This window comes from Amblyomma mixtum, chromosome 6, assembly GCF_055824585.1.
Source record: "Amblyomma mixtum isolate Tamu chromosome 6, ASM5582458v1, whole genome shotgun sequence".
Classification (NCBI taxonomy): Eukaryota; Metazoa; Arthropoda; class Arachnida; order Ixodida; family Ixodidae; genus Amblyomma; species Amblyomma mixtum.
In genome coordinates, this window is record NC_143017.1 from 113,914,448 (window position 1) to 113,927,187 (window position 12,740).

At 43.1% G+C, this 12,740-nt stretch overlaps 1 protein-coding gene across 4 annotated transcripts in view; it reads right to left on the reverse strand.

Annotated features, from left to right (window-relative positions):
- Positions 1 to 2,519: 2,519 nt before the first annotated feature.
- Positions 2,520 to 12,740, reverse strand: part of LOC149340091 (uncharacterized) — a 46,047-nt gene continuing 35,826 nt past the window's right edge. For 3 of the 4 annotated variants that reach the window (XM_089548831.1, XM_089548830.1, XM_089548829.1), the window contains 2 exons: positions 8,911 to 9,015; positions 2,520 to 3,371 (listed from right to left, as the gene is read on the reverse strand). In XM_089548831.1, the coding sequence (XP_089404957.1) occupies positions 8,935 to 9,015 (81 nt within the window). In that variant the 3' untranslated portion in view covers positions 2,520 to 3,371; positions 8,911 to 8,934. The remainder of the gene's footprint in view (positions 3,372 to 8,910; positions 9,016 to 12,740) is intronic. The other variant, XM_089548832.1, reaches the window with a different exon arrangement.

Here is a 12,740-nt window from a genome sequence, read left to right on the forward strand (position 1 = left end):
GAAATGCATGTGTACGATGTGGTTTTGATAGTGACGATTAGAACGTTATAATATCACTTAAACCATCAAAAATGTTGTTTAGCTTGAACGTTAAACAAATGTTGAAGATGTATAAAAGAACAAGTCATTTCTTAATTTTTAACATTAACATAACGTTGCAGTGTAACCACATTCTCAACATGCATAATTTTATAACATCGAATCGAGACTTTTGTCTGGTCTAGTTGGTGCATTGCTAATGGAAGAAGAAGTAGACTAAAAGCCCAACTTTTTAATTACTGTCTTGAAGAACAACGTGTCCACACAGAAGCTGTAGATAATCTCGAAAAACAGCTAGCATGGTATGATTTGCATAGCTTGGTTTATTTGCCTTCAAAGAAAATTATGTGGCCAGCTGCTGGCTCCCATCAATGCCCCAGTACGCACACAAAGCCTCATTGGGGAGAGCACCCCAGAAACACATGGATTTTGTTCAGTGGCAAGTTGAAGTGGCACCACTGTCACGTGGAAGCTTTTTTATTGCTGCTAAAAAAAAAAAAGAGTAAACGGTAGCTTGGTAAAAGCATTTCAGTCAGTGTCTTTCAATACTGCTATCTAAAACTTCTGCATTAAAAGACAGTTAAAAGGTTAGCTAATTAGTCTTTACTAACTACTGAAGCTTGCAGAACGAAAAAAATAAACTGCAGACTAGGCCATGTGACTCTAAACAAGTCTCAGCTGGTTTCACTGGGCTAGGACATTCCATTTATTAAAAGTTTCGTTACATTTAGCTTCGCAGAACATATCTGGTAGGTCCGAGGCTATGGCAGGAATGGGTGCAAGCGAGGAAAATGAAGAAAATGCCGGTCTAAAGTTGTCTCCGGATCACTGACCTACTAGAAATAGTCATTACTCTTACGGACTGCCGCCGCGGTGGCTCAGTGGTTATGGTGCTTGGCTGCTGACCCGAAAGACGCGGGTTCGATCCCGGCCGCGGCGGTTGAATTTCTATTTCTTTGGAGGAGAAATTCTAGAGGCCCGTGTACTGTGCGATGTCAGTGCATGTTAAAGAACCCCAGGTGGTCGAAATTTCCGGAGCCCTCCACTACGGCGTCTCTCATAGCCTTAGTCGCTTTGGGACGTTAAACTCCATAAACCAAACCAAACCATCTTACGGACCGCAACAAAATGGCGACTACTAGTATTCAGATTTCATTCCACAAAAATGCGAGTGTGCACACTTTATATCCACAGCAAGATTTTGGTGCTTTTGGAATGAAAGGTGGAAGAATTCTGCCAGATTACTGGCCCGAAAGCCTCCACAGGCTTGCACAAAAAACTGGCTTTCTCTGCGTAATTGGGAAACAGTGTAAAAACAAGTGGTCGATCAGCGCTCATTGGTGCAACCAGCCATTGATGCCCAAATACCAAATGCAGGCAGCACACCAAAGCCATGAAAAAATGGCTAGGGTTCAACGTGGCTTGCGCCTAGTTATAAGAGCGAAAGCCCTGTTAAGCACGGTCTCCACAGTCTCAAATCAAATGCCAAGGTCTAGGTCGGGTGCCCAATGGTCATAATCGTATAATCACGTGGTCACACTACGATGGCTTGAGCCACAGCACCATGCAGTTAAGTTCGGTTTGGCCTTGTGAGGCACTGAAGGTAAAATAGAAGTTGCACCTCAGGGAGTACAGCTCTCACTCTAAAAATCTTTCATGAGCATTTTTGCAGACGCTCAAGTGCAATTTCAAACAACAGCCTCACATATTCTCACATATTTTTTAACAGCCTCACAAAATTTTGACACGTTGAAATATTGACCAGAAATGTCTTGGTTTGGTTTGGTTTGGTTTATGGGGTTTAATGTCCCAAAGCGACTAAGGCTATGAGAGACGCCGTAGTGGAGGGCTCCGGAACTTTCGACCACCAGGGGTTCTTTAACGTGCACTGACCTCGCACAGTACACGGGCCTCGAATTTCTCCTCCAAAGAAATTCAGCCGCCGCGGCCGGGATCGAACCCGCGTCTTTCGGGCCAGCAGCCGAGCACCATAGCCACTGAGCCACCGCGGCGGCTAGAAATGTCTTGCACTCTTAGCACAACATAGGAAGTGCAAAAGGTGACAGTGGTTTGCATATGGTTCTTTCAACTTTATACAAAGGTGCATACATACCTGATACACAGAAAAGGATTTCATATGGCTGAGTCAACTGTTGATAATGCAGGCCTTTATTCAATGTCAGGATGGAGGGGCCCCTTCTACTGAGATTGGTTCCCCAATGGAACAATTGAAGCAGCACTTTACCTTTTACCTTGGTCTTCCATCACTCTTGAAGCTGTCTGTTAGAGAATGTTGATATCTTCCCTCGCAATTTCTGTTCTACAATCCCTAGTTATACCATTCGTGGGTGAAATTCATTCCTGTAGTAGAGAAACTCAAAAGGAAGCAGAAAAACAAAATCAAGCTGATAAACTAAGCTCAAGGTAAGCGAACTGCAATGCTGCATGCAAATTTCTGAGGCACACCTAACCCCGAGCAGTAAATTATGAAAAATAGCTGTTTATTTCCTTTTTACAAAGTTACAGGGTATCTCACCTCAAACACAAATTATATACTCTGGTTCAGTCCCACAAAGACCTGAATCAAGGTCTTTGTAGCAGGCCAGGAGTGCAGCCTGCTGGCACTCCGTAAACTGCTTGTGGACCTTTGTTCATTTAATTTTTACAAATTTACAGGGTGTTTCACATCAATCAAACACAAATTATACACTGTGGTTCAGTTCAACGCAGACAACAATCAAAGGCTTTGCAGCACACCAGGGGGGGGGGCAGCCAACTAGCATTCCGTGACTGCATGTAGACTTCAATGCAGAAATCTGTTCTGTAAACAAGAGTAGATGCACACTCCTCACAATTTTTTACGGCATCAGAAATGTTCACAGCTGGAAAATAAAACTACATAGTACATATCTGAAAATGACATGAGGTTCTTATCTTACTCAGCAATGCCTGGAGCCAGAAATGTTAGTATCGAACCTGTGCACAAGGTTCATGAGGGTGCAGACACCCAGCATCAAAGTTAAACAGTGGTGCGCAATGACCAAAGGGCAATAACGCTGTCCTTGGTAACTACTACTAAGATGTCAGCAAGAACAGTTTGGTTACAGCTCTGTAACCAGCAAAAACAGTTTAGCGGCACAGCAAACTTTTTAAAAGAAAATTAATTAACACACACAAGGATACACAGGAAAATAACGACGATGCTGCCCCATACAGGAATGATTCACAGATGCGCGTTTAACGACCATGCTTCGAGTGCAGGAGTTCACACACAAGCATCACAATGTCCTCATCTTGAATCACTCACGGCGTCGAAAGTGTGTTCTTCACTGCTGCAATAAACAAGTAAAAATTTCAACAGCTACTTTGGTTTCACCATGCTAATCAACAGGGAAAAATTATGCTACTTTTGTAACAAATAGTAAGAATGACATCACCCCTCAGTTAACGAGTGACAGTGTCAAGCTGCCAAAAAATGAACTCCTTGAAAGGATTCATTGAGCACAAATGAATCTGCTCGACTACAGTGCACTTTTTCACCTTAATTTTTTGGTGCCTCTGTTCTTTCCTTCACAGTAGCTACAAAGCAAGCCAAAGAGCACTGTTCCACAGCAAAATGTGAGGCAAAAATTAATTTCCCACAGAAGACATGCTTGACCTGATACTACATGGCAAGCCAAATGTACAAGCATGCAGTCGCACAGGTGCAAAAAAAATTAATTGTGGGTGCAAACAATGCAAAGGAGGAGAGGTGAGTGAATGGGTAGAGGTGTTTGGGGCTGCCTTCAGTCCATATGCAGATAATTAAATGAAAAAAATTTGTGACCATATAGCTGCACTCAGGTGGACATCAGTGAGTAACTATTTATTAACCCCTTAACCGTTTTGGACGAGCTGTGCTCGTCCTTGCCAAGCCGTCCCCAAACCGTTTTGGACGACTGTAGCTCGTCCTCTCTGAATACGTTCTTCGGACGAGCAGTGCTCGTGTGTGGCTGAGATAACATTTTGCTCGACAGATGGCAGCACTGACCTGTTAATTTCGTTTTCTTCTACCGCATAAACGTTTTTTTTTTCGTATGGCAACCTGGGTTTTAAAAATGGCATCCGGCGGAGGCGACGCGTGTTTTGCTGGCCCGTCTTCTCGGAAAAGACGCTCTTCTTCGTCGTAATCTTCTTCAGACGATGGTGACTGAGACACTGAAGTGTACATTGTTTCAGGGAGCGAGGACGACAGTGCTGACGTTGTGCTTATCAGTTCTTCCGATGAAGAAGTGGACACCTCAGAAGCGAACTTTGCGAGCACGAGTCAGTGCATGAAGGCCAACGTCAGTAACATCCCTACATGACCCTCTCGGTTTCCTTTTCTTGCAGTTCCCGGTAACATGTTCACTATAAGCTTGCCTGATGACTTGCTTGAATATATTTATCGCTCATTACCAGCAGGAAGTTGGTTTACCGTAATGTCAGAAATAATAAACTTGAATAAGCTAATTTGACTTCATGTTTGCTTCAGATATTTTTTAAAAGATCGAATTCATGCTTTTTATTGCAATAATATTCGAAATCAAGAATAAAAAAAAATAAGCAGTTTTGTTAAGAAATTCGTTGATATAACAAAACGGTGAAGGGCTTAAAGGAGTATAGACACCTAACTTTTCGCTGTGTGTTTTCTTGTTTGCAATGATGCGTAAGGCAAACTATTTGCGTATTTAGCAAACTGCTAAATAAGTTTTATTTGAATTTCTTTCTCATGCTGTTTCGATTTCGGCTTCAACAGCCGGATGAGGACTGTGACGTCAAAAGTGTGGTTTTATGTCTTGTGAGGCACGAAAAAACTGCAATATAATCGCTGCTTTCACATTAGTCGTCATTCTGGCTCTTGAGAAAGGCTGCCTTCAGCACTGTTGTGGATTAAAACAATGAAGCAGTGATTATATCGATGTTTTTCCATGCCTCAAGTGACATAAAACCATTCTTTGATGACACAGCCACCGTTCAGCTGTTGAAACCAAAACAGCCATGACTGAAAAATACGATTGTAAATTATTTAGCGGTCGTAGGTGAATACTACGTGGTGATTCAGTACTCTTCAGCATCATTGCAGAGAAGAAAACATGCCACCAAAACTAGGCGTCTATACTCCTTTAATTGTAGAATAATATTTTTAGCTGCCCCAAATTGCGAGCAAAAATGTTTGAAGTGTTCTAATAAGAACACAGTCACAAGGAGCAAAAAGTTCAGAAGTCTCCTTATGTGAAACAGTGGAGTCAAAGGAACAATTGTACACCCCACAAGGTCATGCCCTCTCTTGGCTACATTAAAACTAAAGCACTCAACAAAAATACTAACTAAGGCCTGTAGCAATCACACAAAAATGTATGGAATTTAGCATTTTTTAGAGAATTGCATGTTAGCAACCTCAATTTGTACTCTTGCCTTGGGTACCATCAACAGGAATGAAAGAACAATAGGAATGGGATCATTCAGCTACAGGAATGGTCAAGATAGATAATGGTTACAAAGAAACTTCTGCTGATGCTTTGACATGCTTGCTTCATTTGTTTGCCCCAGCAATGATGAGCTTCAATGGGCATGGCAACTGTGTCGACAATGAGTCTCCCTAATTAATTAGGACAATGAAAGTAACCGACCCTCAAATACAGTCCGTGATCGATTATTCAGACATTACAGGGGTCGCTCAAATGTTCGAAAAATCAGCTTCTGCTGAAAAGCTCCAAATTAACAAGCTGCTGGAAGTAGTCAATGGTCATTCTGACACTTCTGCGCTATCACACCATTAGTCTGATTTCAGTGCACGTCGTGTACAGAGAAGCTAGCACGGCAGCTGCATCCGCTAACTCGGCCTTGGACGGCTGCAGTGCTGTGCATGTAGCCGACAGACACGTGACAGGGTGAAGCCCAGATACAAAAGTATGAAGATACTCCATTGCAGAGGCCTCATGGAGAGCCCAAACCAGAAATACGAAGATGAGGAGAAAAGAATGCATAACGGCAGAACTACCAAAACGCCCAAGACAGGCACTCCGTTAGCCGGCATGCTGCACGCCGCTTCCGGCACATGTGCTTTCCTTCGCCGACATCTTTTGACTTTCACGTAGCCCAAGACGTCTTGGTGGACAGCCCATGCCGGTCAGTACACCCGCTTCACCTCGGAGATGCACATAGCAGTGGAGTGCATGCTGCAGCAAGTGTGTACTCTCTCTGCAATCTAACTAACCAGTGCTGCTAAGCCAAATTTAAGTCTTCCACAAAACACAGCAAGACCGCGCGATTACATACATGCTGTGCAGTCAGGTGACCATAAGCCGCGCGAATGAGGTACGGGAAATCCACTTTTCACACGATCGATCTGTGCATGCAAACCCCTAGCGTCACATGAAGCAATATGCATGGCAGTGCTCTGCGCAGCTTTCCATAGCAAATGAATGAGAAATGATCCATGATTTTTTAGCACAGCTTCCATAGTACTCAAACCGTAGGCGACTCCATGCTAAACACCCAGTGCCGAACGGAGGCGGCTTTGGGTTTCGACTTGGGCAGTGCACACAGCGTTCTGCTGCCGATGAACTGCACCTCGCCTTGGGCGAACAACCAGTGTGCCTACAGTGCGTGCTACTCTGGCGCCATCTCTTGTGAGCGACGTATACCTTACTGATGAGGTTATCAGCGAGCAGATGACGGCCTTCACACTCCCAAAGTACCTCCTCCTCTAGTTTCCTCCTCGCGCAGTATCCAATATCACAGTTTCACCCCCTGCTGCGCTTCGCTTCACGTTTGGTGACGTCGAAGGCACGGTGCTCAATCCAGGATAGGGTGCCTAAGATTTACGCCCTAATATGTCTAATAGCAGCCTAGTAAGTTCGGTAACGTCGTGCATCTGTTCTGCAAGCTTTCATTTCTTTGGATACCAAATCCTCCAGGAAAGAAAGTGAGCAGATGGCGAGTGACCAAACTTTTGGAGGGCAGCCGACCATCAGCAGGCACAGTCACCACACCAGATGGGGAATGATGAACATTCAGTCAATAGCGGACATTGTATCAAAAGGGCACCATCAGTGAGATAGAACACCAATCACTAAGCAGTGCTGAATTACCGTAGCCACCTTTTATTTATTGAAGGCATGCTTCAAAGAAAAAGTTTCATAATTATTGTGTGCATGTGAATTCTGTAGAGCATAATCTGACATTGCAGAAGTTGAAATTTTTTGCAGCAAAAAGTGAGAGGCCCTAATGATAGTAACTCCAGTTTTCTGTGAGCCATTGCTGGATATTTTACCCATTTTTTTCAGCCCTAGTACTCCATTTACTAGCACAGGGTTAATTGGAGAGACATGGGAGAAGCCTTTTCCCTGCAGTGGGCGTAGTCAGGCTGGTGGTGATGATGTTGATAATCAGTACTCCATTCTCAGGCAATTTCAAAAACCATTTAATTCAAGCTGTTTCCGACAGTTTAATTAACGGGCTTTGAATTAATGAGGTCCTGCTACAATTAAACTGCAGTGTACAAATCCTCTTAGACATTACCAAACTTGTAACTGCAGTTTTTAGCTCTTGAGTGAATCCAGTATGATACTCAAAAAAAAATTAAGAGACCACTGCGGCGACCCCGCATTGGGAGAATGCAAAAGCATAGACGTCTCCTCGGCACTTGTCACCTCTCTTTATCATTTTCTTTGTTTGTTAATTAATTTAACGACTGAATTAGCATAATTATCTTATGCTTGAATTAAAGATCAATTTATTTACTCTGATTATATTTTCTTTTACCTCAATCAACCATTTTGGTTTTTCATTTGGCGCCGTGGTTGCTTTCCCGTCCACTTACTTTATCCCCGTCCAGCCTATTCAACTGTCCAATGGTTTTTGCTGATAATTAAATGACCAATTAAACTATTAACTTTTTGTTCGATTAATTATCACTCAATAAATACATTTCAATTCATTTCAAACTTTACTTTCAATCCTTTGCCGTCCATGGCTGTTTTCCCATTCACTCACTATAATGATGTCCTCGCTATTTCGAAGATTTTTTTTACATTTTTGGCTCTAATTATTTACTAATCATCAAATTTTTTTTGCACAGCATCCTCACATCATCCTCTTTTGATTACAACCAATCGATTGATGCTACCTCTTCTGAGAATGTCACAACTGCTACGGACACGTTTGGTGACACGACCCCACCGACATAGCCTAGAAATGCTTTCGCGGAACAAGTCCCTGCATTTTAAACGATCTCTAAAAGGGGCTCTCAATAAAGGTGCAGTATTTCTGGGATGTTAAGGGATGCTGCTTCACAAATATCCTCCAGCACTGCTGTAAAAGTGACAAGAGGATCAAGACATTAAAAGAAGTTAATGCAGGACAAACAGCCAAATGAATGAAGCTACGGGAGGTGAAAACTGGAAATGACCAAGGAATTACTACACTACTGCTTCCCTGAAATTGTAGCCCGTGTTCCCAAGAAAAATCAGGCATGGCGAATGACCGATGGGAACTAAAACCAAAGAAGATTTCTGACAACCAAGGCGGCATTGGTGACGGTATCGTAGCATGGGCAAGCAGTAATTATAATGCCAGAATACAAGCGGCAAGCCGGAGCCAATCACATGCAACTCAAAAACCGTACCTTTCGACAACGAAACCACGGCAGCCACCACCACCAACGTGCACAAAGCATGGGAGATAACGCACACAAAAGCTACAAATGCAAGCAAGCTCCATGGAACGACCGCTGACCGTCCTGAGCAGCATGGGCAAGGCTGAAGATGCGAAGGCAGGGCGTGGGGGAGAAGCGAGGAGCCGCAAGCAGAGCAGGCACGGTGTATCGAGTGGACCAGGAGAACTCACCAGTGCGTGCACACAACACAGCAGCTAAGAGGAGCTAGCTGGCTTGTCTCCTTTCCTCCTCTTCTTTAAACGAGCCCCACCTCGCTGGGAAGAAGGGGCCCGTCGCTGAAAACATCCGGGGTCTACCCTTCACACGAGAACGCAAAAGATGTGCCCACCCCGATTCTCGCTGGCAACTCAAGCACCCAAAAAAAAAAAAAGCCAGCTCACTTCTCGAACCGGTTTTCTTTCAAATTCTCACAAACACCGCTTGTACCATGTGCCCTACAAATGGCTATTTAGAGCTGGAGCACCTGAGATCACAGTTGCAAACCAAGCCTGCATAGCATCTGAATTTCCATGAATGCAACATGAAATAACACCAATTAAATTTTCGAGCAAGTCAAAGAAACTCGGGAAGCAAAAACTATTCTGAAGCCCTCCACTATTGTGAGCTTCACAGCCACTCGCTCAGCTTTGGCAGACACAAGTCCACTAATCACTATTCCTAGTGGGCTTCACCTTCCTTGCAATACATACACTGCTACTACCTCCATTTCGTAACAAGGCAAAGCTAATGAAAAAAAAAAAAAGACTATGCAGCAGCGACCCATTTGTAAGCACTGGTGTGTCCATGCTAGTTTGCAATGTGCAACTACAGGCACAGGACAAATAAGTGCGCCTGCTAACTTAATGTACATTAGAACCCTGCTATAGTTAACTTAGATACAGTAAAAATTCGAAGATAGGAAAGTGAAACTGCGGTCTTCGTTCACCTTCCATAGACAAATGTAATTTTTTTTTTCGTTTATAGTAAGGATATTTTTTAAAAGAAACAGCTACAGTAAAAGCATCTGGCCGTAGCCATGTATTTCCTACGGAATGATGACACCACAGCACGCATGAAGTCTAGCATCGCGAGGCCAACTTTCGGAGGAAAATGGATACCGAAGGCGATAAAACGGCGCTCTCTAAGATGGCTTCTCCACCAAGCTCGAGAGCTGCGACAAGATGACAACTTTTCGAAGGCCTTGAGGCCGTGAAGCAAAGCACACAGTGCTTGCAGAAAAAGAACAGCTACCTATGAAAGTAGAAAGAAGGCAGTACAGGTTACTGGAAAAGGAAAGGAAAAATGTATTGAGAAAGGAAAGAAATTAAGGGGACACTGAAGCTCTGCCTCAAGGCGCATTTACACTCTGACATTAGTACCATGACCCAACAGCGTTAATGGTTATTTGCTACTTTCTTTTTAATTAATACCCCTTTCTAATTACCTACACACATCATTACCATACATTAGTATGTGTACTAGACCACCGGATACACACCAAGATACAAAAGGTCTGCCTTTAACCAAACCAAACGAATGTGTCTCAATGGCCTAGGGGCTGCGTTTCTGACTTTCAACACAAGGGTCATGGGTTCAATTACCAAATAGTACTTTTGCAATTTTCTTTTCAGCATAACTAATTTACTTTACATCTTGATATCTCACAATGACATCAGTCATGTTGAGACTTCATAGTCACAATTCAACTCTGGTTTTAATTGTTTTCATTCCATAGCTCAAGGTGTGACGCCACAACCCTCTCAACCAATCCTCAATTAATGTAACAATGCAACCAGCTTTTCCTCGAAACGTACACCCTCGAAACGTGCCACACCCTGCGGTCCTAGCTCGCCCAAAAATTTAGAAACATTTATTTGTTCACGAGACACCTCTGACTTGTCATTGCTTGTGAGGACACCGTTGCAATCATCATCTTATGAGCCACTGCTGCCGCTGGTTTGTCGATAACAAGTTGCTATCATATTACAACAAACCTTTGGAGCATACCTCAATTAAATTCAAGTTTTTTTAAGCAGATCCACTTTCACACCATGTCTGACAACTATTATGGAAGTACGAGCACACAGGGCACGATATTATCCGCGACTTGGTCGAAATTACTTGTGACCCTGCATATAGGCCGACTTTAAGACTCCGCATATATGTTGACTCCGATTATAAGTCGACCCCCCAACTTTGGAAGGACATTTAAAAGAAAAACGTCGACTTATGCGCGGCAATATACGGTATTTTTCTCGATTGACAGGGCACCCAAGGGGGCCGCTGTTCGTTCACAGTTGCCGAGTATGCGAGTAGGACAAAGTACGCTATGTCATTTCGAAGCTGTGTTCTTCAAAGGCCAAAATAAATGTTTGTTGCGAAGTCAGACAAGCCTCCAAAAGGCGCTCTATACGTTAGGTTTTCTCCAAATCGCGCAAGCTTCTCGTGCAGTCCAACATTGCTGCTGCTCGCTACACTCCCTCGCAAATACTACAGTTAACCTGAAACAAGGGTTTATTTTGAATACAGTCATCAGACAACACAATAAGCAATAACTGAACCATGCAAAGCAGCAAACAACCAACATTGCGATTACAAAGACAGGTAGCACTCGCGTATGCTGGAGCCACAGGTTGCCGTCGGTATCAGCTGTGCCATCGTCCACTACAGTGCACAGTTCTCTTCCATTCACTCATGAAGGCATTTCCGAACAGCTTTTTTGTGTAATGCTGTCTATGCTGTCAGGTGTGAACGACTGTATTGATAAGCAAAATTAGCATATGCAAGGCATGTTGGACTGCACGAGAAGCTAGCGCAATTAAGAGAAACATCCAGCAAATAGAGCGCCTTTTTGGAGCAAGTTCGGCTTCACAAAAAGATTGTCAGGATGTTTTACAAAGATAGCATCGAAACGATGAAGTACACTTTGGCCCAGTCTCCTTCAAAGCACTCGCCAAAATGTAACAAACGGCAGCCTCCATGGGTGCTCTATGAAACGAGAAAAATATTTCGGCAAGTTTTGCTTACATTTGGTTCTATGGGTCACACTACTGGGCCGCACCACCAGCAGCAGCCACTGTGCACACGTTTCGCGGTGCTTTAAAAATACAACGCCTTTGAAATGACATTTCATACTTTCACAATCTCATTCTAGGATCTTCATGATTACTCTTCACAAAGGAACGGCATCACAAGCGAGGTGTGAAATCAGATAACTGCTCTGAAGATATTCGTATCAATGTACCCCTATGAGCGTTAAGCCTACTTTTCACCCCCAGCAGAGTCTGGCTGCAGTGAGCACCCCTTCTGTTTGTAAACATGGTGTAGGTGTATGGTGTGTGGGGGTTAACTTCCTAAAGCTGCATATGGGACTACGAAGGATAATGAGGTGAAGGGCATGGGAAATTTTTTTGAGCACCTCAGATTCTTTAAGGGGGGACACTGGTCTTGAAAAGAAAATTTTATTAATTTAGTCATAGTTATGAAATTTTCAGGGCACATGTATTTTTGTGCGCTGATTCTAGATATGTCATTTAATTTCATGTAAAACAATTCCATGAGCACTTATGCAATTTTTATGCAAGTATTTTGCGGAGAGTTTTCAAGAAAATTTGCTGCAGGAAACTTGCTGAAATGTATGCCATTGGGTTCTCTTGACACCAAGGAATACAATAAGGGTAAAATTATCATCCTGGCTCTCATAGAACTTGAGTAATAAGGTACTGAAGCTGCCATTTCACACACAGGAATACACATTTTCCTTCTCATTTCTGAAGCGACAACTTCAAAACTCTATAACTTAAGTTCTTTGATAGGCAGGAAGACAATTTCACCCTTATTGCATTCCTTGGTGTCAAGAGAACCCAATGGCATACATTTCAGCGAGTTTCCCGCAGCAAATTTTCTTCAAAACTCTCTGCAAAATACTAGCATAAAAATTGCATAAGTGCTCAAGGAATTGCTTTACATGAAATTAAATGATATATTCGGAATCAGCACACAAAAATACATATGCCCTGAA